The sequence below is a fragment of the Actinia tenebrosa genome, unplaced genomic scaffold, assembly GCF_029948245.1.
Source record: "Actinia tenebrosa isolate PJP-AT-01 unplaced genomic scaffold, QUT_ActTen_1.0 PGA_scaffold1__47_contigs__length_23844297, whole genome shotgun sequence".
Lineage (NCBI taxonomy): Eukaryota > Metazoa > Cnidaria > Anthozoa > Actiniaria > Actiniidae > Actinia > Actinia tenebrosa.
Window position 1 is genome coordinate 20,294,606 of NW_028292578.1, and position 25,751 is coordinate 20,320,356.

General features: G+C 36.5%; 2 protein-coding genes across 6 annotated transcripts in view; one reads left to right on the forward strand and one right to left on the reverse strand.

Moving 5' to 3' along the window:
* LOC116288928 (uncharacterized) overlaps positions 1 to 18,579 on the reverse strand; it is a 24,990-nt gene extending 6,411 nt beyond the window's left edge. The window contains exons 1-2 of the mRNA XM_089033426.1: positions 18,340 to 18,579; positions 16,421 to 16,491 (exon numbers count right to left, since the gene is read on the reverse strand). Of these exons, the coding sequence (XP_088889552.1) occupies positions 16,426 to 16,491; positions 18,340 to 18,579 (306 nt within the window). The 3' untranslated portion in view covers positions 16,421 to 16,425. The remainder of the gene's footprint in view (positions 1 to 16,420; positions 16,492 to 18,339) is intronic.
* Positions 4,241 to 25,751, forward strand: part of LOC116288926 (nucleolar protein 4) — a 26,243-nt gene continuing 4,732 nt past the window's right edge. Inside the window, exons 1-8 of one of the 5 annotated variants that reach the window (XM_031695793.2) lie at positions 4,245 to 4,633; positions 4,722 to 4,883; positions 15,905 to 16,045; positions 22,762 to 22,954; positions 23,753 to 23,826; positions 23,902 to 24,187; positions 24,918 to 25,135; positions 25,272 to 25,439. In XM_031695793.2, the coding sequence (XP_031551653.1) occupies positions 4,373 to 4,633; positions 4,722 to 4,883; positions 15,905 to 16,045; positions 22,762 to 22,954; positions 23,753 to 23,826; positions 23,902 to 24,187; positions 24,918 to 25,135; positions 25,272 to 25,439 (1,503 nt within the window). In that variant the 5' untranslated portion in view covers positions 4,245 to 4,372. Of the gene's footprint in view, positions 4,634 to 4,721; positions 4,884 to 15,904; positions 16,046 to 18,602; positions 18,890 to 22,761; positions 22,955 to 23,752; positions 24,188 to 24,917; positions 25,136 to 25,271; positions 25,440 to 25,751 lie in introns of those variants that run through there. The other 4 variants (XM_031695791.2, XM_031695792.2, XM_031695790.2 and 1 more) reach the window with 4 other exon arrangements.

Genomic DNA, 25,751 nt, shown 5'->3' on the forward strand with positions numbered 1-25,751 from the left:
GTCGTGTTTTCGGCGATATATCTCTTGGCCGGCGTTTTAATAGGTTTTCAAAAAATTGCTCGATATTTGTCCATGGACTATTCGACAGGTGCCAGGAGCCCGTTACAGTATTCTGCCAATCAGAAACCAGGGCTTGCATCCTCGCTACCCCTTATCAGATATTTGAATGGGACTGCTGACAGTCAAGATTAATGCTAGTGTCATCCACCAAAACAAAAGTTTAATGAAAACCATAACATGAACTCCAAGTTTACCATTTTATTATTATTGCCGAGGGCAAGATACTTTACAGAGGGGCTCTTTTGTCCTTGGGTTAGTTAATGGCGGTCAGCCTACGATTTATCATCCATCCCCTGCTCTCAGTATGCTAATATATACAGAGTCAATTCTCAACCGTACAGCTTTGGACATCCAGTCGGAAGACTGATGTTTTCTCAGAAATTCCGTATTTCCGGGAATCCTGTAATGAGTTCGTTCGTTTGCACAAGAAAACGATGGTGCGGTTTGTGTAGAACAGATGGAAAAAACACATTTCAGAGAAAGAAATTATTTACGATGTTTTTTTCAGAACGTAGCCGCTTTAATCTCCATAACCATTATTCATCAAAAAGGAATAAGTCTTGTCAAAAAAACTAGAATGACCTAACAAAAAACCTTCTTTATCCTACCGGAAGATATTAAGGGTTACGTTTCAAACAAAAAGGTTTTGTTTCCTATTGAATTTTGTGGTCGCTCGCGAAAAAATTCGTGTTTTAGGGGAAAAAAAATATAAGTGATTGATGAGACATTTTTGGCAGTTTGTCCGTTTATCAAACGTTCATCACTGGGCTGCTAATGACTCAATGTGGAATATACTGTCCTGAAGAGGTGTTTTATCTTGGAAATCCGTTTGGAGAGCACTTATATTCCCTGTACTTAACGACAAATGAGTTAGATTCGATACCAAACGTGAAACTTTCATTTTAGAGGCAAAATAAGTAGATGAAAACTTCCCGCGCAAATTCACTTTTGCGCGTCGCAAAATTGCACACTTTCGTCGTCTTAAAATCGTACATTTTTTCCCTTCTTTTTGTTTTGTTTTCTTTTTTATTTCAGTCAAAAAAGAATGAGTGAAGTGTAAAACTTTTGTTTCATCATTAAGAGAATAGTCTTACGAGGCTCGCTTCAATGCTACAATGCACTAACTTATAAATTACTCTTTATTTTTAGAGTTTATTTGATCATTAATTATGATCCACTTTTTTTGGTGAGAGACAGTGCTGGTCCGAGTCTAGCAAGGACAAGAACGACCAGCTTGAGCCTAATTTATTCAAGTCCTTCAATATGCAGATAGAGAACACTGTTTCATTTTCAATGGTCTTCCTGAAGCTCAAAACACAAGCTACAAAAACCCGCCTTTCGAATGATCTTTCAAATGACATTATCATTACGTATAGTAATCATAAAATATATTAGTTGATCGCTCAGCTTCTTGAACCATAGGTTATACATAAAATAAAGCGGTTTTGACATAAAAACAGGGGCGAAAAGATCAAATATAGGACTGCTAGCATAATAAATTCGTTTTTTTAGCCAATTCTACATCGGTAGCGCTCAAAATTGAGTTACAATGTTCTAAAACAACGGAGCATTCGAGGAATAGAAACGCCGAATTCAAAATATTTCGATGAAAACCAGCGCTATAAAGCTTATTTGTTGTTTTTGAGTTGGTTTGAATATGATTTTTCCGGCTTCTTGCTAATAAATATTTCATCAAGGAATTCACCGGTTGGCCAAGAATGCGAAAAGGGACAGTTTGAGAACAACAATGAACGAATAGCCGGCGCTAGGTTTTGGCCGCTAACTGCTCAGCCACCAAATTGAATTGTGCTCGTTTTGAATTTGACAACATTTGCATTTCTTGATGTGTTCTTCGGATAATAATGTTCTTGTGTCTATTTGTAATCTATAATCAAGCAGAAGCAAAGTGCATTAGTCCCTAAGTATCCGAAAAGAGATTTGAGTAAGTAAATTTAAATGAATAATTGAAAATCAAAAACAGGATCTGGTAGGGGGACTGAATAATTAATGAAGAAAAAGTAGTCCAGTTTCTAAAGCTCTCAAATAGCTTTATTATCATACTCGGACACTGCTTGCTTTTATAGATTTTATTTGGCACAGTTAATCAGTACACCGGCACATCTCACGGTGAATATGAAGGCCTATTCTTTATTCAAAATTGCTTGTATTGTTTCCTTTTTGTCTGTTTTTTTTTTATGTGTAAGAACTAAGAAAGAATATGAGACATTTTTTTGGGGGAATTAGAGAGTGGTTTGTTAGATGAAGTAAAAATTTAAAGCTTTCTTAACTTAGAGGCTACATGCTGACTCTGGCGGAGCAACTCTTTCGTTTAACTAGTTCTTCACAGGACACTACTCATTATAGCGTAGTTTTCTCTCACTTTGTGTTTGAAAACATTTTTGTTCGATGTTTCTATTGAGTCTTGGTCTTTCCCCGTTTTGCTCACGCTGTCCAACGTAGAAATAAAGATTTAGAAACGGAAAAAAAAAAAAAAAAAAAAAAAAAAAAAAAAAAAAAAAAAAAAAAAAAAAAAAAAAAAGGAATCGATTAACTGTTAGGAGAAAAAACCTGAATGTAGAAAATAGTTGGTATACATCCGTATTTTTGATCGCATAGTGGTATTGCACAACAGAATCGTAATAGGAAGTCTATATATCGACTTATCCAGTGCTTTATTTGACTAAAAAAGCCTTTTTCTTCGTCCAATGAAAGTGCCCAAAGCTTAGAGAAAATTGTCCTGCAGACATAAGAGGTCTTAATAATTACTCTAGCATAAAAAGATGCCATCTAGAGTATTGCTCCTTCATGCTTTGAAAAATGCATGGTACGCCACGGCCCAAATGATCCATTTGATCGACAGATTGCGTGCAGATAAAGTGAATTCGAAAGTTTCGGGTTCTACACGTCTACGTGTTTGCTACTTCGTGCTTGACAAATGCTTAATCATGTGACTTAGGCCGAACGTCCCAGTGAAATGCAAACGGGAAAATAATAAAAAAAGAGAGAGAAAATGAGAGAGATGTTGAATGATGTTGGCGGTTCTATCTGGCGTGACTTGGCACCTGCCCCATTAAAGTATTCTGGTTGCTAGGCTTTTTTAAGGGCATATTGCCCTCCTGTTTTCACGATTCATGCCCTGGAGGTATTTAAGACTCTGCCAAGCAGAATGGAAAAACAAAAGCTATGCTTTTATATTCCTAAAAACTTGAAAGACTGTTTTGAAATACCAAATAACACTCCTAAATTAGTCGATTTACTCCTGGTTAATCCTATTCAATGATTTTAGATCAACAAAGTTTTGTATTCCCCAGCCAGAGTATTGTACTCTTACAATGAGCATAACGGTGTTTACATGAGCTCTGAAGCGAACGAGAGTGTAAGAGACTCGAAAACATATATCAGTCGTCATACCAGTCTGGCGACTGCAAATATAATCAATGAAAAGCTGTCCTAACAAAAGTAAGAACTTCGCTCGTGCAATTGTTTGCTAAGCCATCAAAGTGAAATACCTTGAATACACATATCCTTAGCGAGTGTTTGCTCTCTGATTTTTTCCCATTCAGAGGAAAAAATTTGACGGAGATACGTACTATTGTGAAGTGTGATGAAATGTTTTCGTTACAAACACGAATAAATGAAAATTTTAAGGGTTTTTAATGGCTTGCCCTCGATATGACGTGGACATGTTTGGAGTTTCAGGCATCCGGTCATTCTTTCCGGACTGCCTGATCAGAAAAGCAATCTTTAAAACCTAGTCTTATCGCTGAATAAGACCTTATATTTCATTGAAAAAAACCTCTTTTTACTGATATCAAACCTCCCTTATACTCTGTGTTTTTGTCAAAACGTCTATAGTTCTCAGTCATCATTATAATTTTAACGAGAAAAGGGGTTAAAAAATAGCTGAGCGTTCTTATCCACTAAACTATAGTTCGCGTGCTTGCTTTAGAACTGTATTTATTTCGGGGAGCCTCAGAGGCGATAGAAACAAAAGGCAAAAATCCATCATTTGTTATTCGAATTTCGATTTTTTTCAAAGCTCTCACTCGAGGTTTCACTCAATTACCAAAATTATGCGCAAAACAATATTGTTCGATTTCGGGACATCTGCTGAGGCGAAGCGGGATTGGGTGTTGCGAAGAGAAGCCCTTCTAAACCAGCCGTAATCGGCCAATGAGAGGCCCGATGGTCACAGCCAATTTGTTTGCAGGCTGGCTTAGCTAACGAGCTGCACACTTTCCACCAAAGGGACACGACTCGACTAGGTTGGCTTGTGACTAATTCGCGCGCAGTACAAGGTGTGAATTTGACAATGTCCGTGGTTGAAAAGTCAACATTTCGGCGCAATTTTCAACGCTGGGTCCAAATGAACTATGGTGAAAATAGCCGTACCAAGACTATAACCCGTACCAAGTACAACAAAATTTGTAGATATTTACTTGGCGAACCACTCATCGAAACCGACGCGAAATTCCGATTTTGGGTTAAATCTAAAGGGTTTCGAATCGTGCAGTCCGAAGACATGTCTCTCTATGGCACCCTGTATGTTCCGGTCAAAGTTCCACACACAAGGGTACGTACACTGATCGTCCCTTGATGCTGAATCGAATGTCTCGCAATGTGTTCTTTGTCTTCTGATATTTTGTTTTGGCTCTAAATAGAGTATGGATGCCATGTACCCGTATGAGGAATCGATGGGACCACGAACGCAGGTTCTGGAGTACAGAAGAGTGGCTGTAGCAGACGATTTTTTCGATATCATAAGTAGTGTTCACATCAATGACAGAGGGATTCACGTAGGACAGAAGAAGACCTATCGCGCGGTAGGTACATCTATATAGTCAACCAATTATATATTCACTCATTCAGACATTTTACATGGCCGTCAACACGAAACAACTACATGACACGCTAGTTGAATCTGAATCGAGTAAAAAATTCATTCTGTAGTACAACAGTCTTTATTCCTCTGCCATGTTTTTAGACAGAAGTTGGAGCTACGAAGCTCGCAGCAAGGCACGAATGCTCACACCTTCAAAATGTTAATATTAACTCGCTAGTTATCGCCGCACGATCTCGAATTGGGATCAGTTACTAGTTGGGTGGTTTGCAAAAACTACGCTACAATATTACGTTGTCTTTTCTACTTAAAGAACTTTAGTGCGTGTAAATTTCGCTTACAATTAAATTCTATCGTTTTGGATACTATTCTTCTCCACTGTGAGGATGTTTTGTGGCTGTCTTCGAAATTCTAAAGGGCTGTTTTTCAGACCGTACTGACTTGAACGGATGTCCAATCTACGGGCTTGCCAAATTTGTTTTCATCATCCCATGAATTAATCGTGACACAAAAAGACGCCCAGAAATTCCATCTCTTGATTTCACTGACTTAAATAGAACACAATGTACACAAGTTCGTCATTCCTATAGTCAGTCAATCTTAAGTAGAAAGATTTATGTACAAAGGTGAGAACTTTATTAGCAAAAATAAAGGCAGACAAGAGCCGGCTCGCGTGACGGAGGATCGCGCTAGCACGAGTCTTTCTTATATTCAAATGAAGCACTATTTTTATGCTACAACGAACAGGAGGCGAGTGTATTGATTAGAAAGCAATTATATGACGTTATTCATGTTTTTAGAGCTGAGGTTTTAAGATTATCCATTAGGTGAAATTGGGCATGTAAAAGCGATCCGCAAAGAATCCATATATGGGATAAGTCGCCCCGAAGAGCTCTTCCCTAGCACTGATCTAAAATCGCAAAAAAGGACGAGAATATTATATCCTACACATGAAGCGTAAATACAAATGATAGCCAAGAATGATGGCTAGTAATTAAACTCACAAAGAGAATTATCTAATGTATTTAATCCTCGTAAAATTCGACTCGTACATGAACAGTTCGGACATTTCCCTACGATATTCGTTCTCTTCAATTAAAGCCTCTAAAAGTCGACCAAATGCGATCCATTTCCACTAAGTAGTTTTTCTCGATTCTTCAAAAAGGAATGACCCGAACTTAAATTTTCTAGAAAGAACAGTTTCGGGTAGCAGATTTTCTAAGTAGTGCCAAAATATCAGGAATTACCTATTTATCTATGGCTTAAGAATCTCATAATACGTTCGAAACTGATGCATTTTTTTCGGCAAAAAATAGTCCTAGATTCTGTTTATTATCGTGCTTCAATTTTAAATTATTCACAGGAAGTATGATCCCATTTGTCCCATACAGAAAGCTAGAAGTTTAGTTCTAAAACCCCCAGTTGCGGTGAATTTAATTTTCAAGACGCCTGAATTTGGTGGGACGAAGCGCTGAATAAAAATATGACGCTCGGCAAAACTACACAACACGCTTTCCCGCTCAACGAAACCACAGCTTAAACTGAATGAAATTTTGATAGTCTTTGAATCCAAAGAATTAGGTTGGTTTGAAAATATTTTGCAAAATACTCTCTGAACACCTGGTAAATAGTGCTTGTACTCACAGATAGGATTACTCTACCATGTTCCACTAAATTGGTGAAACCTTTCCTTAAAATTTTATCGAATATCACGGCTTGTTGAGGCCAAAATTTAATACCAAACATTGCTTGTTAGTCTATAGATTTACTCCTATTGCAATTAACCCAGAGAAGAAAATAAGCGGACGAGAAACGAAAAAAAAAAAAAAAAAAAAAAGTCGCAGTCATTAGTTATAAGGATTTATGCCAACAATAAGTGCTGTAGAGAGTTCCATTTTCTTGGATTCCACAATTGACAGAAGAGAAACCCACCGACTTAGGATGGGTTTACCTCTTTTGTTAACCATATGACTTGGTGGTTACAAAGAAAAATGAAACTGTGCTTCAGTGAAACACGATTGTTTTCGTTCCCGACTTATCCCAAAAGCTCTCAAGGCTTTCTCGTTAATGAATATGCAAATTTTCGTGGCTTCTTTTTAAGTTTTGGTCAAGTTTTCCTTTCCGGACATTGATTCGAGCGCTGTGCTATCCGAAAAGACGCGATCAAATGGGGTCGAATAACTTAATGAAGTACCGTATCTTGCTGTGAGTTAAATAGGGCGCCGAAAACAGCAATTCTACAGCAGGGGAGAAAGACGGCTGAACTGGATCGCCAAAACAATGTGGGATAAAACCCCAAGAAACACTTATTTCACACCGCGGACGCGAACCATTCCGAACTAGCTTCACAACAAACTCACGCAATGAGATATTGGTAGCTTTCTGGTTGCTTGACTCATTTCAAATGAATTTCGAGTTTAAGTGCTAAGATGCCTAGAAAGTAGAACTACGGAGCTCGATGTTTTGATTACTTTTTGTTTCCCCAAAAATAGATCACAGTAGGAGTATAAGATGAGCTTTCGTTATTAACTGGACGACGTTTTTTTGCTTATTTTTGGGTTATTATCTACTGTTTGGGACGTTTTGAACGCGCTACCACCAGCAAAGGTTTTTCAAGTCTCGCTTCGCTGTGTTCTCTTCATGCAATCACTTACAAATTGAAAATAGCCTAACATCCCATTTAGTGAATAATCCCGTCTGATAATCTCGAGAAAGTGTCCTAACGTCAAAACTTCAAGACTTGATCTTTATAGTCAGTAATCTAGTCATTCAAGAGAACTTTGTAGTTTGAAAATGATTTCAGTGAAAAACAACCACTAGATTTATATCCATAGTGAATATATATTTCTATACATTAGACACATTGGAGACGACACTTTAAGGACTAAATTTGAATACCAATGCGAAAGTGACGTTTATCTATTGAGACAGCAGTTAAAAACATCCACGAAACTAGGTTTTACTGGCTGCTCCCAGCATGCGAAATTCACCAAACACTAGCCGGTGAGCCGACATCTTGTTTGATAAATTAAACTGGGCAAAAAAAAAAAAAAAACACACACACACACACACACACACACACACACACATTAAAGCTTGTGTCCTTTTTCTTTGTTCCCTTTATTATCAATTATGTATATTTTCAGAAAGAGCATGCTTCGAAGTAGTTTGCCAGGATTAATCTATTTACAAAGATTCCGTCGAATGCTATATAAACACCAACAAACAAGAAAACAAACAATGCGAAGGAAAATCCTGTTTTAACGAACGAAGGCCGCCCCACAGAGCATTCCGTGATCAGTAAAAATTCATCTTGTAACCAAGTCGCAGAAACTCGATACAAATGTTTTTTTGTGTGTTTGTGTTCCTTCAGATGGTCACTTTAGGTCGAATTTCACCATTTCAAAACAACCTTTCAAAGTTTCATGTTTGTGTGGTCGGACATAATTTCAGAAACACGGTGTGTTGGGGGAAAATTGGATCCAAAACACTCGCACGTTTTTTATAATGTCGTGATGTTTACCGGATGGGAACTCGCTACAGATAAAAGCTACAGGTTTCGCTGTCAAGCTTTCCGCGATTCATTTATTCAAATATTGAAGAATATTTCAGTTTCAAACAAGAGTGTCAAATACATTGTAAACAAAAGCTCAATTAATTTCAAACAACTCGCTCAGCAAATGACCATTCACCTAAGGTTGATTTTCGCAGCTTTATTATAATATTATAGTCTATCTTTGTTAAAATAATGCGTTTGTGTTCTGCACAAGAAACTGAGAACAAGCCCGGCGCCTAAGATGAAATATTCTCATGCAATTAGGATAAGACTAGTATCCGTTTGGGGCAATAGCCTGAGCACACATCCCGCGAAGGCGTATATAAATCGTTTTTTGGAGCCACTTAGTCGTACATCGAACCAGCTTGGCCTCCAAGGCTCCAAAACAACTGCAATTGAATTTCTGTCCAGTTCTGTCATTGGTCCGTCGCAAACACGAATTGGAGGAATAATAAGTGGTTGTCGATATCACTCTCTGCTTGATTTACAAAGTATTTGTCATGCAATGTGGGATGTGGATGTTATAAACGCTAATAGAAAAAACAACTTAATTGCAGGACTAACGCATGTTGCTGTTGAAAAAACTAATGAATTTAAGGCTTAAAATTGGCCTTTTAAGATTTCTGTGAAGACGAATTGATGTTTGTTTCTAGGGGTTATATTGACCAAATAACTCACAGATAGGCAACATTCAGAGTGCATTTTTTGGTGTGTGGATTTGAAGTGAATCTATGGATCACAACAAACTTAATAGCAAAATCAAGTGACTTCAAAAGTCGTTAAGATTAATGGCATCTTTAGTGGCTTCATTAAAATACGGCAATATTTCATTGGCAAACATTTTCGGGCGTCAGATACGACAAAAACACTTAGGCTAGATAGACGAATTACCAACCTAGCGTTACTTTGTCAATAACAATTCAAATATAGTATTGCTAACTTGTGTTTGTTTGTAACGCAAATAATAGCACCAAAACAAAAGAAATAATTGAAAATATATACCATTATGGTTATTTTTCATATCATGATTTTTGTGAGCGGTAATATTCAGCATATGAAGATCCTCTATTTTGGCGTTGCCATATTGAGTTCATCTCAACTGGCAACCATCTTGTCCATTGAAATTCAAATTTTTCTATTTTCCCTAAGGTGGAAAAGACATTTCTCGCCGATTAGGAAACTATATCTTATCTATTCTAGCTTTGTAAGTCTTGGGAAATAATAGGAAAACCTGAACTATGAATTTTATCAGTTTTGTTTGGAAGGAAACCTGTCATTTGATGCACCTAAAATAGAATAAAAATACATAAAAAACCGAACTCTTGAAACATCGATTAGCTTCTGGATATTATCATTCTTTGATCAGAATTATGATCCCAGAAAGGAAATAAAGTGTTTTACTCGTTGCGATCAACGTTGTAATCATTTTAATCGAATCTAAAGATGTCGACCCATTCAAAATACAAACACGAAGTTCTGGGCAAGGCGGTTTAACCATTTTTCCTGAAAACTTTATAATTGAAAATGAAGCTTATTCTTAGGGCTGGAGCATTTTTTATCCTTAATTTATCGGGTTCGTGCGGCTTTTTCTTTGCCAAGTTTTTTTTAACAAGGCAAGACAAAAGCTCTGATGTGTCGACAAGGTTGATTTGCAGGGTTCAGTTTATTTTGTTGAACCCACGGTAAAAAGCTAAAGGTATATCTTTTGAATGAATATTGAGCCAGAAAATTTTGTTTCTCAACATTCGCTTGCATCGTCCTTGGAAAGGAAGACGAAGCTTGTTCAAGACTGATCGGCTGTGAAACATTAACTTGGGATGGTATGAGGAAGCACCAAGTCCGGCAGAATTTGAAAAAAATTTCAATGTCAACCAGGAAGGACATCTTGATGAAATGCATTCTAAATAAGTTGGAATAATTTGCATTGTGAAATAACAACTTAACACAAGTAGTATATATAATTATTCTCATTGTTGTATTGAGCAAAACCAGTGAATCCATTCCCGGCAGTGTCCTTTCATACAAGATTTCCGCCTCTTTCTTAAAAAACTTACTAGTAAAAACAACTTTACGACCTGAATTGAATTTCTTAGAAATTTTACGGATAAATGTACACTAAAGAACCTCTTTATTCACTATTATTTTGCATATCATACTTCCTCTTTCCTCTAAACGAAGATAAAAGGTTTTAAGAGGCACTCATGATGTTACCTGCTAAGCTTCTCCAAACAAACAACTGAGCGGCATGAGTTTTTTCATACCCTAGGACGTTCATCTCGAATGTTCGGGATATATTCTCGGTTTTCTTCATATTCATATAACTTACAACTAGTTCTCCCGTTTCAAATCATTTTATTATTGAATTACTAGTTCAAGGTCATGTCTGTAAGGTGGTTGTTGCATCACCGGTCCATGGGTCATGTCTGTGAGGTGGTTGTTGCATCACTAGTCCATGGGTCATGTCTGTAAGGTGGTTGTTGCATCAGTAGTCCATGGGTCATGTCTGTAAGGTGGTTGTTGCATCACTAGTCCATGGGTCATGTCTGTAAGGTGGTTGTTGCAACACTAGTCCATGGGTCATGTCTGTGAGGTGGTTGTTGCATCACTAGTCCATGGGTTATGTCTGTAAGGTGGTTGTTGCATCAATAGTCAATGGGTCATGTCTAAGAGGTGGTTGTTGCATCACTAGTCCATGGGTCATGTCTGTGAGGTGGTTGTTGCATCACTAGTCCATGGGTCATGTCTGTAAGGTGGTTGTTGCATCAGTAGTCCATGGGTCATGTCTATGAAGTGGTTGTTGCAACACTAGTCCATGGGTCATGTATGTGAGGTGGTTGTTGCATCAGTAGTCCATGGGTCATGTCTATGAAGTGGTTGTTGCAACACTAGTCCATGGGTCATGTATGTGAGGTGGTTGTTGCATCAGTAGTCCATGGGTCATGTCTATGAAGTGGTTGTTGCAACACTAGTCCATGGGTCATGTATGTGAGGTGGTTGTTGCATCAGTAGTCCATGGGTCATATCTGTAAGGTGGTTGTTGCATCAATAGTCCATGGGTCATGTCTAAGACGTGGTTTTGCATCACTAGTCCATGGGTCATGTCTGTGAGGTGGTTGTTGCATCAGTAGTCCATGGGTCATGTCTGTAAGGTGGTTGTTGCATCACTAGTCTATGGGTCATGTCTATGAGGTGGTTGTTGCATCAGTAGTCCATGGGTCATGTCTGCAAGGTGGTTGTTGCATCAGTAGTCCATGGGTCATGTCTAAGAGGTGGTTGTTGCATCAGTAGTCCATGGGTCATGTCTGTGAGGTGGTTTTGCATCACTAGTCCATGGGTCATGTCTGTAAGGTGGTTGTTGCATCACCGGTCCATGGGTCATTGCTGTGAGGTGGATGTTGCATCAGTAGTCCATGGGTCATGTCTGTAAGGTGGTTGTTGCATCAATAGTCCATGGGTCATGTCTGTAAGGTGGTTGTTGCATCACTAGTCTATGGGTCATGTCTGTGAGGTGGTTGTTGCATCAGTAGTCCATGGGTCATGTCTGTGAGGTGGTTGTTGCATCAGTAGTCCATGGGTCATGTCTGTAAGGTGGTTGTTGCATCAATAGTCCATGGGTCATGTCTGCAAGGTGGTTGTTGCATCAGTAGTCCATGGGTCATGTCTGTGAGGTGGTTGTTGCATCACCGGTCCATGGGTCATGTCTGTAAGGTGGTTGTTGCATCACTAGTCCATGGGTCATGTCTGTGAGGTGGTTGTTGCATCACCGGTCCATGGGTCATGTCTGTAAGGTGGTTGTTGCATCACTAGTCTATGGGTCATGTCTATGAGGTGGTTTTTGGATCAATATGATGGTTATAAGGTAAAATTAAAAACTGTTTTTTTATTTGGCGAAGGAATCTGTTTTGTTTTTAACCCTTTAATTGAGAATTTCCGGGGTCTTATATTTCTGTAGTAACGTCTGTGCAACTGCCACTTTTTAGTTTTTCACTTTGCTATTGCAAATCAATGAAATGTCTTTGAATGTCACTTAAGCGTCACAGTTTTGTCACCTTGTAACTGTGAACGAATGCCTGCCAAGTGTCAAAGAAGTGTCAGAAAAGTGTACCTTGGTGTGACAATATGACAGAATGTCCTTCAAGTGTCACACAAGTGTCAAACACTGTCAAAAACAAACACCATCGCAATCTCACTGTCACGTAGTGTCCTTCAAGTGTCACACAAGTGTCAAACACTGTCAAAACCAAACACCATCGCAATCTCACTGTCACGTATCTGTCACAAATGCTGTCCATTTTATTCCGATCACGCATCGTTCCAAAACAAACAGCGCACTTTCAAGAAAATATACATTATCTATCAGTATCTATAATACCTTACAAAGTCGGTTACGATCTTATGTCAGATGAAAGGAATGTCTTGTCAATATCACAAACTGCACGCATGATTACTCACTTTTTGTAACACATGAAGGGCCTGTCAGATTCAAATAGACAATTTTATATTTAGCTAAGTATGTACCTCGTGGATACAGCATTCCGACATTCTCGAACGATGACGGTAAATCGGGTTTCGAGATGTCACTCGTTTTACGATAGCTTGCCGACGTTTTAGGCAGAAAGGGACACGGTACTTCTTTTTGATTGCCATCTGATTGGCTTATTAATTTGTTTTTTTTGCTCCGACGAAGGACTAGCGTCCGAAACGTCAGTAAGTATTTTCATCTTTTCACGGTGTATAATTTACCTTTTGATCATTACTGTTTAATTTTGATTATTATTATTATACTAAAATATCTGAGGAGAAGGTGTTACCTTTGTCATTATGTCTCGCGCTCTACAAGTGCTTCGACCTTAAAGTCTTTTTGGTCAAGCAGGCATGTCACTGAATCGCGGTTCCTGTCATTTGTTCCTGCGACTAACCTATGTTTTATATGTAGGTTCTTAAAGGACCCGTTGTTCCATCACGATAAGGGAGATGAATCCTTCGCTATCTCTTTCCATCTAATTACTATATGAGATACAACATAGGGTAGGAACTGAACATGCTAAAACTGAGTAACCAAGTAAAATATGGCTTTGAGTAGCACATCATTTTTACGCGCCGCCTGTAAATCAGGTCCAAAGCGCGTTTACTATAACTTACTTATGGTGCATCGTTTGGTAAGAAATCGGCATTAGTTCACTGTGAATCATGTGATAAGTAATTATGCGAATTAACTAAAAACACGTCCTTACAAATAGCCTCATCATATATATAGTTATTCGTTATTTGCAGATCAGAAAAAGCAGAGCATTAGTTTAGTAAAAAAACAAGCAGCAAAAACGACCCTATGACAAACCATCAAAGGCCCCGTCCACATGTATCCGGATATTTTTGAAAACGCACTTTTTTTAATTCCGATTTTTAAATAAATCTTGTCCACACATAGCGTATTCGAATCGTTTTTACCCGTCTTTGGAAAAGTATTCGTTTTCAAGGTAGCCTTGAAACCCTCGATTTCGGGTTATCCTCAGCAGTGCGATTGGTAAAAAAAACAATACAATCGAAAACCACCTCCAAACCTTAAGCCAATCCTTAATGAAATAATACCATTTTTGAAAATATCCGGATACTTGTAGACGGGGCTTGAGTGCATGGTGTTAAATGCAAATGAAGAAAGTGGGTTCTAATAACCAATGAAAAACATTCACGTGTCGGCTTTAGTTCCGGCCGATGATCCTAGGCGTAGGTCGTCGACATCAACAAAATTCAATCACGTCATTGGCTAAAATCGATCACGTGATTTCGTGGTTGTCACGCCCATGCGTAATTCAACGTAATTCAATCCCGAACGATGCAGAAGAAATTGATCTAAAATATTTAAATATCTAGAATATCTACGAAGGGAATTAAGATTGCCCTGAACAACTAATGAGAAACATCGTTCGACATATTATCTCTGGTAACCTTGCGAGTACGTTCCATGCCGGAGTGAAAGCCGTCTCACTGTGGTTCAGTTGAACCTTATGTATAATACATAATGAAAATAAAATAAATAAAGCAGTCAATTTAGTTAACCATTTTTAATAAACCTGTGAGACAACTCATCTGGAGTTATTTCAATTATTTAAAAGTCGGCTTGCATTATTACACAGGATTTTGACGCATTCATACATAAAACTTAATTTTCAAGGCGGTATTTTCATTGTTTTTTAACACTCTGTATTGTAATCCCGTGAGAATCTTTCTGGATTTTTTTTTGTTTTTTACCCGCAATCTAGAGTTTAACATCGTCAAAACCTCTTAGGAGTTTTTTACAGATGTGCGCAAGTGCAAAAAGATGTGATGTGCGCACTTGGACATGAGATACAGTATTTATTAAAGATGATAAGAATGATGAATGATGATGAAATTAACGTGAATGATGCTGTTTATAAATGATGATGATAGCTATTATTAATAACGTTGATGTTGAAAATGACAATGATCTTACCTTAAACATTAATTAACTCAAAACGTTTTTTTCAATTAAGAGTCATATTATTCTTGTCAAAAATTATTGTTTAAACTGACTCTAAACTTGATCATTCACTTTGTGAAATTGGATTTGAAATTGGATTATTTTGCAGTTTTTTCACATTTCCACAGTATTTTCATAGTGCGCAGTTGTTCGTAATGTGCGCCTGTACTCACTGAGATTACCTTGAAGGTCTTGCAGAGACAAGCAGCACGTGGTATAAACATTCTTACTTGTCTTAAATTTTATATAATATTCCTGCACTCCTATGGCTAGTTATATATATATTTATTGCAATATTGCAAGTGCATAGCTTGGCAATGCAATAGCATTTAATATAATTAATGCCATTGTCACCATCATTTTTTCTAAATCTTTCAAATTTAAACTTTTCAATCATGTTCTCTCAAACATTCTGGTAGTACTAATTCGCAAGTAAATCATAAAATTGTCTTCTGTGTTTCCTAACCAACAGATACTTAAATGAAAAAAAAAGGAAAAGAAAAATACTAAAGAACGAAATGAAAAAAAAACAAACATAAAAACAAAATTTCAACTGATGTATTTTTTGCCCTCAATCTATTTTGACTGCATATTTTGATATTTCGATATCTTACGCTTGCTGAAAATATGAGCGATATCAAATAATTGAAATGAAAAACCTTTTATTTAAATTATCTAATATCAAAATTTCCATAAAGATTTAATTCTGAGCTACCAGTTTATTTCTAGGATGCCAACACATATGCAACACAAGAGGCCGTATCATACTACCGGGGGGGGGAATCCGGGAACAAAGTACCAGGGATGCTTGTTGTATCGTAAACTAAGGATACAAAGCTTATTTCTAGGTTGCCAATACATATGCATTCCTCCCTCGAGAGGCTGTATCATACCACTGTCTTGATGAGTTGCCATACATTTAAACTAAGGATACAAAGTTTATTTCTAGGTTGCCAATACATATGCATTCCTCCCTCGAGAGGCTGTATCGTACTACTTGATGAGTTGCAGTACATGTAAACTAAGGATACAAAGATGTAATTCTATTCTACTGAAGCATGGCAGACCTGTGACTCCAACATCTGATCTGGTAAGTGAGAATCATTATATAGAACTGACTGGGTTTAGTGTGTGGGATCCCTGTGATGAGCAGTATATTGGGGGAGGGGTGGGGGGTAAATACCACTGTATTCCTCAATTGCAGATTCATTTACACATGGTCAGCCTCATTTCAGTTTATACATATCTACAAATACTAACAGCAAAGTAAAGAATGCACAACTTCGACAATACAAAGGTTTTGAATTTCCATGGACCTTGACTCGAACACATGAATATTCAAATTAATTCCGAACAATATTGAGGCTATTGAGGCCCTGTTAAACAGAGAATATGAAACTGGAGTATGGTTTAAACACTTCTTATAAACTTGAAAAAGAGGCTAGTTGCCTCAAAAGGCACCTACCCTCATTATGATGTTTTCAGCACCAGTCTTCCACACATCTCACAGAGTTCTGAATACTGTCTGAATCTTACCTGTCAATGAGATAATATCAAATCAAATTGAAACATCCTATTCTGGGTGCCAAGTTGAAAAATAACTTATATAGATCTATCACAATTATTATTTATAAAATAACTGTTATGAATGTCGCGTTCTGATTGGTTTGGAGCACGTGCTTTATGAGAGGACATTGCACACGTGTGCACTTTCCGTTGCTTCATTCCTATCTATTATTGTAATTTGTATTTTATAAAAGAAATAAAAAAACTTGCATGCTGTGCTGTGTGCAGTCATAAAGTACTTGGGGATTGGCAGAACACTCGAGAAATGTCCAGAAGCACTCTGCTACACGTCGTGCTTGTCCTAACACTTCTCTCGTGTTCTGCCAACCCCCGCATGCTTTATGACAGCACAAAGCACGCGCGCGCGTTTTCTATTTCTTCAATACTACTAGTTCTAATGAATAATAAATTGAAATAGAATACAAAATTAAATCTTATTTGAATTTGTTAATTTATCATCTGAAGCTACTGTTTTAATTAATTGTATTAATTATTTATTTATATTATTACATTTTCTTTTTGTCCTGGTGGTAAATAAACTCTATTATTATCATCATTAATTAGTATAGGAAATCGCACGATCTCGAGTACAATTTGGAAATTAATAGACACGAGTAATGTTTTGAAAGTCCTTGTAATTGAGCAAGCCTTTAGGCGAGTGCAATTAAAGAACTTTCAAAAAATTACGAGTGTCTATTAATTACAAATTGTACGAGAAGATCGTGCGATTTTTTGTTGATAGTTCACTCAACAAAATTTCAGTAAAAAATGCGAAGCGAAGCCGTTCATCTTTGTCTATTTGGCGGCCGATTTTCAGTCCATCGCACAACTGAAATGCATAAAAATGATTAGTTCTTACGGCTTTGAAATTTTATTTATGTTTTTTAAGTACAAAATGATAGAAAATAATTGTTTTGACATTGTTTTGGCCATGTTGCCATAGCAACTTAATTTGGTACTCCTAGGGAGTACAATTGACGCTATAATTGTACTCTTCTCAACCAATCAAATTCGAGTAATTTTGTTGAGTATACTATAAATCAATTAACTATTATAAATTACTAAAATACCAACACACACAAAATGACAGTGCACACTGTAAGTTCTTCACAGACAGCAACACCATGATTCATCATGGTGTGTTAGAACACAAAGCACCACCACTATAGTGGACACCTCCATTACCTTACTAGTAGGTACACAAAATTGAAAAAATTGAAAAAATTGAACCAAGAGAGAATCATAAATAAATATAATTTAAATATTATATATAAAACGTCATTTTCTGTTCTACTCGCACCTTAATTTACAATGCGCACAAGAAGCAGTACGTTTTGTCTTAAATGCGCACATGCACAACAGTGTGCACGTCTTAGGGTTTACCTTCTGATGTCTTAGCAAGAAAATTATTTACTAAACTTAGTATTTGTTAATTTTAGAAATGCAATTATTTTTAGCGAAAATTATCATCATTGACCAATTTTTTCGCGCAATTTTCTTAAAATTTTTTTCGAGTAGAAAGCTTCATTACGGTCTTCCTGTGTTAAATTCAATGGCGGACCTTATTCATCGTGGATTGATCGAATTTTTCTTTCTTTCTTTCATTTTTTGTTTTCTTTCTTTATTTCTTTAACTTTCTTTTCTCCGCATTCGACACTCATCTCATTACATATATTTATATTTAGACAGTAAGATTATCAACCCTAGATTACTTTACATAAATACTTGTAGCTTTGCTCCAACTTTCCCCTCAAAAACAGATTAATGTATCTTAATCTATTCTTGCATCAGTAATCCTTACCTTACCACTTAACTTACCGTTCTTCTGTCCGGGGAAATTGCACTTGTAACTAAAGATATAAGATGACTTCTTTCTAGAGCTCTTGAAAAAATCCTTCTTTCTTGCACCGAACCAATAAGATAGATTTTATTTGCGGTCTTCCTGTGGTATAACGCGGTCATCGAATCCAGCGTCGATTCAGTCATGCGTAGTAGTGCCCGTATGCCGGTTTGTCCACGTGACACGTGACAACAAAGACAGACTTGGTTGGTTCTCATTTCGCATAAAAGTGTTTCGTCTGGTTGTAGTCGTCTATGAGGATTCTTCTTTGCCTTCAAAAATCTATCCCGGATCTGATTCCAACCAAACTCTCAGCCTTATCAGGTTGATTTGGAGCCCTGTGAGATCGACTACTAAGCTTCAAAGTCGAAAGATTTGGGCCAGGAATCCAGCTCGTTTGGGCATCTAGCTTTGGGGTGCGGTAAAGGAAAAGGCTTTGTACCCCTTGTGTTACCCCACTCTCCTTAACCAACCATGTCCAAAGCCCTTGCAGCCATTGCTAGGGCTAAATCTGACCAGCTTCTCAAGGTATTTCATAGTTTATCGAACGCTATATCCTATTATGTAACTTGGAGGTGTAGTTAGGTAACTAAGAAGCGAGATCGCTAGGTATTTTCATCGGGTTTTGAAGCGATTGTTTGTCGACCGCGCCGCTTTGTGGCAAAGGAGATAGAAAGGGGCAAATTTTGGCGAGACACCGCTCATCTGCCACGGAAGTGGCCGTATTACACTTAATTTTTGATCACTTTTCTCTCTAATGGCAAAAGGTTTATAGTATTTAGCAAAATTTTTGGTGATTCGAGGTTTTGCTGAAGAGTATTCGTTAAAAGGACGCTTTAGACAACCGTTGTAGTCTCACGCCAGATGACACCCCTGCTCAGCTCTTTCAATACAAGAGGAAACAATGACGGACCCGCGTTGAAATTTATGCCACTTATCACCATTTATCGTGGCCAAGGATCTTCTTCGACTGCGATTCACAGCTATATGGCTTAGGAATTGAAGCCGTACAAGTATTTGTACGATTGTGGTTGTATTTTCCTTGAGAGGAGAAAGAAAACTTTGGCCTCTTTCCCTTGAACGACAGACATGAAATATTCATATCGTGAACATTGCAATGTGAGGTCATTAGTGATGCTCTGAACTCCATTTTCTTCACCGTCTCAGCTACGATCCAAAACCTCCTTCTCTGGTCGAATGTAGCGATTTTTTCAGTCTTCATTTCCATAATTCAGGTCTGAATCCAACAGATTTTTCAGTCTTTGAAAAAACAACAATCACGCCATCAAAATTTTGAAGTATCGGCAGAAAAATATTCGCTTCATTCCTCAATAAGTTCAAAATATGCCAGGGTTAATATTCTATTCAAGTCTCGAAACGTTTGAAGCTGAATAGCTATGAATTATGATCGAGGGAGAAATGTTTAGATTATGGATTATTGCAGCGGAGTTTGGTGTTATTTTGAAGGCGTAAAGAAAGCCGTACTAGCTGTCCATATTCATTGCTGTTTTGGTACAATAAAGGGGGAAGGGTACTGCAACTGGGTGGGCTTAATAGAAATAATACTTAACTTATCGGCACTTGTATTAGGGCTAAACCCTGTATTTTAACCCTAAAATATTCATATCAAACACTCCTTCCTCAAAAAACCTTCATGAGACTAAAAAAATTCAGTTTTATATTTCGCAATTATTCATGCAGAAACCAGAAAATTATTTGTATTATAAAGTCTTTATATAGACATAGATTTTAAACTCGATAGATAGACCGCATTATTTAGCTTTAAGAGACTGTATTCGGAATACCCCAGTATAATGATTTCAAATCCATTATATTTTAATGTTGTTTAGAATATTTTTAGCGTACTATAAAGGATTGAAAAATCGTGCCTAAATATTCCTCAAACCCTGTCTGAGGTCTATAATTTTTTGTACATTTGTTGTTTCTTACCTTGTAAGTTATTAACAATTTCCATTAAGATTTGTTGTGATGTTGTATCTTGTGGTAAATTTGAGCTTGAAGACTTTAATAAAAATAATATTCCAAAATATGTTTGTTTCCCAAAATACTTGAAATATCGAAAATAAACCTGAACAGTGCTGGTTAAAATAGCTATAAGAATGTAGTGCAACTATAAAATTTCCAAATAGCTGCTATTTCTGCAAAGCCACAAATTTTATTTTAGAATATTTTTATTTTAAAGATCTTTTTTTTTTAACTTATTTTGTCAAGAATGCAGAGTTCCTATTTGAATTAATATTTTTAACAATTTTTCCTTAGTAAAATATTTCTAAATAAATCAAAAATAAATTAATGATAAATTCGTGGCCCTCTTAATGCCTCTAGTTATTACCTTTGTTATTTTAAGACCCTGAGTGTTGGTCTGGCCGAGGCTTGAACCACCAATTCCTGCACACAGACTGATGCTCTTACCAACTGAGCTAACCTTAGGCGGTAATGATAATTTTGTAACTTCCAGTAGACTTGTGACCCATAATTAATTTGTCGTTTTCCCATCTATCAGTTCTTTATTAAAGACCTCTTTTGATATCTGCATAGTTTTTATTCATTTTGTATGATAGCATTATCTTAATAATCTTCCTATAAATTTTACGTTTCATCTTGTGCATAAAAATTATCTAATCTTCATTGTTATTTTTGACTTATCTGATGTATACAGACTCATATTTCTTTAATATTCTAAATCATAGGCATAAAATTTGTGCTAAAATTTTCAATTATTCTCTATGTCAGTGATTGTTCCATTTGTTTGTTTTTCATAACATGTCTCTTATTTGATTGTTTTGATCTTGTAACATTGTTTGAGTGGAACTTTGGACATAATAAGCTATCATGCAGGATATATTGTAACATAATTTTATCTCTGGCATTTATTTAAAACTGTAGAGTGCTTTGATCAACAATAATTCATATATTGTCATTGCGAGGCATCAGCTGCAATAGCATCATGATTAACAGTGCGACATGTATACATATATATATAGAGAGAGAGAGAGAGAGAGAAAGAGAGAGGGAGAGAGAGTTCCAGGGCCTGTTCCAATAAGCTCTCAAAGCTTATTGTACCCTCTTGCTTCATTTAAACACAATTCCTTCTAAGAAGTAATTTAAAAATTTATATTTTGAAAATTTGATTTAAAGAAGAGTTACTATTCTTCGATTGCACGTTACGTCATCCCAGCCTCTCAGGGGAGGGTTGGTGCCATTTAACAAAATATTTCTTATAAGCATCCACTGTTAATGGCACCACAATGGCTGCCATGCTTTTGTCTTTTAACTCTCTTGGGAATGCCTCCAACCCATCAAATTAAACTATGTTGTGTTGTTAGATATTAAAAAATCCAACAACATACTCTTATAGCCGAAATATTTTTTAAAAAACAAATTCATTTGATATTTGATCATTTGCATAAAAGACTAACAAATATTTGATCATAAAATATAATTTAAACATCCTGTAGCAATAATCTATATTGTATATTGTATTTTATAATATTGTATACTTGATGGAAATCTAGAATTTTTTTTTTTGACTCAATCTATGAATTGCCTGCTGAAGGCTGCTCATCTCTATTTTAAACTAAATTAATTAACTTAAGTGGAAATGACAAAAACGGTTTGTATAGAATATTCATGTGTTCCAGTGAAGGTCCTGAAACTTCAAAGTGTTTGTATTCGTGAATATTTTGATATTGAAATTTGGCTAACAGTGAGTAAATAACTCTGAAATCAAAGTGGTATTTTACAAATTTCAAATAGGTATTTTAAGTGATTTGGTTATTTTTCTTTCATTTGCCATACTCCTGAGAAAAAAGTTTGAAGTATTTTAAAGGGGCACTTGGGATGAAAATGGATGAAAATTGGAAATGACTCTAAACTTGGTTAAAGTTATCTATATGGCCCCAATAGTAGCCAAGCAACATATTTTCTTCACAGTAAAAAGTGGCGGATAAAAATTATCAATTTTATTCAGCATCCAAATTGTGAGTAAATGACATCATTTACTCAACCCTATCGTTCTTTTAGCTTTTAAACCAAAATTTATCGACTGAAAGTGGCTCCCAGGCTAAAATTTTCACTAACGTGGTTTTCATAATCATACTTCAATTATTCGGAATTTCAAAAATTTGGGCATTTTCATCCAAGTGCCCCTTTAAAATAATTTTGCTAATGACGACTCTTAAAATTCTAGAGCATTTGCTTAGCCTAGATTCCAGGAGTTGCTCGTTTTGTTATTCTAATTTCTGCTTTTGTTTACCGGTGCTAGAAATGAGGCTAAAGCCGCATACAACTGGTGTTTTAAGAGTCGTCAATAGTTGTTAAGGTATTGAGCTCAAGCGCTACATGTCGTAATAATGAAATGATATGATTCTTTCAATCAGGAATCATCAGATGCAGAAGCTTCTATCTCCAGCCATGATTCGGATGATGAGAGCTACAGTGTACGGAAGTTGAAGAAAGAGCCACAGGAAGGCTTATTTGAAGAAAACGGAGCAAGAAATGGAATGATATCTAGTCAAAGGGATACAGCAGAAACATCACTGAATGGTAGTCAGGGTCACTCTTTAAAAGAAGGTTAGATGAATAATATTAATTCAATAATTTTTATCGGCAGAAAATCTTGTTTGTTTGCTTGTTACTTTCTGGTTTTGTTTTTTTGTTTTTGTCTTTCGTTAGTTGAATGACATGAATTGATAATTGTTAATGAAGAAATTTTTTTTTTTTTTTGATTTTTGTTTTTGATTTTGATTTTTTGTTTGTTTGTTTGTTTGTTTGAATGAAGCTATTTCAGCTCAAAAATTGCGAATTTTTTAACTACTGCTGCAAAAAGTATTTTTAGCAACAAACCATCTGACAAAAAAAGGGAGTTAATAAAAAGGTCAGGTAGTAATGCTATTTTTCATTTTGGCCTTTCATGAGATGATGTCACACTATTAAACTTTTTTGGCATAATGTATCATTCCCATTTAATAACCCTCAGCCAATACTGCGTCGTAAGGAGTGGGGGCTTATATCCTAGAGGCTTAATAATTGTTGGAGTGGAATAAAAAACTTTGAGGCAGCTTTTAAAAACCAGCATTAATCTTCATTAATCTGCTTTTAAAGTCTGGTATGATGAGCGGTGAATATTACATTGTAGATAATTAAGCTAAAATTCAACATTTAAACAAAAAAGTAGTAGAAGTAAATCTGGTTTAGGCCTCTGAGATGTGAAAAATTTACCCCCATTGATTTGAGCTGTGATAATTGAATAAGAAATAAAACTGTTTTTTTTTTCTTTGCTTCATTAAGTAACAATAAGACATGTAAGTTATTTTGTAATAAATCCATAGAAAGTCATTTCTTAATTTTTTCATTCATTTTTCTATCCAGGATCTGAAGATGGTGCACTCGGGCGAGGGTTACCCCCTGGGTACCAGACCTATTCCTCGGACCACAAACAGGAGGTAATCAATTATGCAAAGGAAACCACCGTCAGAGAAGCAGCTCGTAAATACTGTGTTCCTCGTTCGACTGTGCAGGTCTGGTGCAAACATGGCACAGGAGTGAAAAAAGAGAAGAGATCTCCGCTCAGTGGAGGGCGTCGCTTGAGTTACTCCAGTGAAACAGATGATAAATTATTACAATGGGTGATAAAAGAGCAAGAAAATGGAACCCCTGTCACTAAAGATGCTATTCAGCTACAAGCAAGGAGCCTGGTTAGAGATGAGTGTCCAGATTTCAAGGCTTCTAGTGGGTGGGTGGAAAAATTCATGAGCCGTCACAATCTTGCTGTTGCAACAACCATGTCTTCCACTAACACTAATGGTAAGAAAAATAAATATTAGTTTTCAAAGATAACTTGATATTAGAGTTACACTCTATTGCTTTCAAACAATCTTGGAATGTGGTTCAGTTTCTGTACATTTCATCATATTGACCCAATTCACCTTTTCAGTGCTAGCCGTCTTGGAGTATACATTGTTTTAGATTGTGTTATGGTCACCAAAATATTCGGACATTGTTCTTGAATTTCCGTACGAATGTACTGACTTTAAATGAACTATTTACTTGGTTTGTTTAGTTAGTTCCCTAAATACAAGTAAAGATCATTTTTCTAGCTTGATTGAAGCTTTTCTTACTGCTGTCAAGAGAGCTAACTAAAGAAGTCTGTACCTAAATTTTCTCTTTAAAGTCAGTGAATTTGTATGGAAATCCGAGAACGATGTCCGAACGTTTTGGTGACCGTAACACAATTCAAGCTAGCGCCGAAAAGGAGAATTACCTTAACCAGAAACAATTTGTTTGAAGGCAATAACTATAATATCTGCTGTTGGGAGTTCTCTAGTCACATTTTTGCCTTGCTGGTCCTTTTCACCAGTAACATTGAAACCATGATGTTGAGCCAGAAAGGAGGTATGGCTGAGCTAAAACTAATTTTGCCTGTCACCATAACCAGTGACTGAGTAGCCATTATCATTAGCCCCTATTAAATTATATAACTTGATAATACTAAGCAATAAATGTCAACAATTCTTAATTTAATTTTTTTTTTTAGAAGCCATTCCAATTTCTTATGTCGTGGCATCCCCGGCATCAGCTCCCAGTCCAGTGGGAGGTAACCACAGCTCTTACAGCCCCAGAGGTGATGGGCGAAGCTTCACTAGTGAGGACACGAGGAGTGATAGTGGACGGAGTGAGGAGGAAGATGATATGGATGATGGTTCAGCTTCTCTTGAAAATATGGCGGCTCCTATCAGCCAATCAGTTATCAGGGTAGGTTGTGACTTGACATTTAAAACATAAAGCTGAACCAACCATTAAGTTTGTTTGATCCTCAAGCAACCTTTTCGCTGATCTAAATTAGAGCAATACCAAATTAGTTATGAATGCTTCCATTCTTTCTAAACAGGAGCCTCCAAATCTTAATGAAATTCTCAAAACATCTGGATTAAGTGGTTCGGCATCTTCTGGTCTTAAGGATGATGATGATGATGACGGAGAGGGTGATGATGCTGATGGTGATGCTGAAAGAGGTGAATCTGGAGCAGTAAACCCTGAAAGACTCAAAGCATTTAATGTAAGTTTGGTTATTAATTCTTTTGGTCCCAGACGCTTAATATTTTTCCTTCATAAGGGAGATGAAAAGCTAAAGGGAGGAAGGGATGGATGGAACAGTTATTCAGAAAAATGGAAGGAAAGATGGAAGATGAATGAATTGAGAAAGGGGTACCTGTAGATAGCTAATGATTGGATGTAACAACACTGATATTTAATTCAATTCAATTCAATTTACTCACACACTTTAAATAGAAATAAATATAAAAAATCATAATTGTTTATATTTACAAGTTATTATAGATTTTATAGAAAGATATATAAATAAATATAA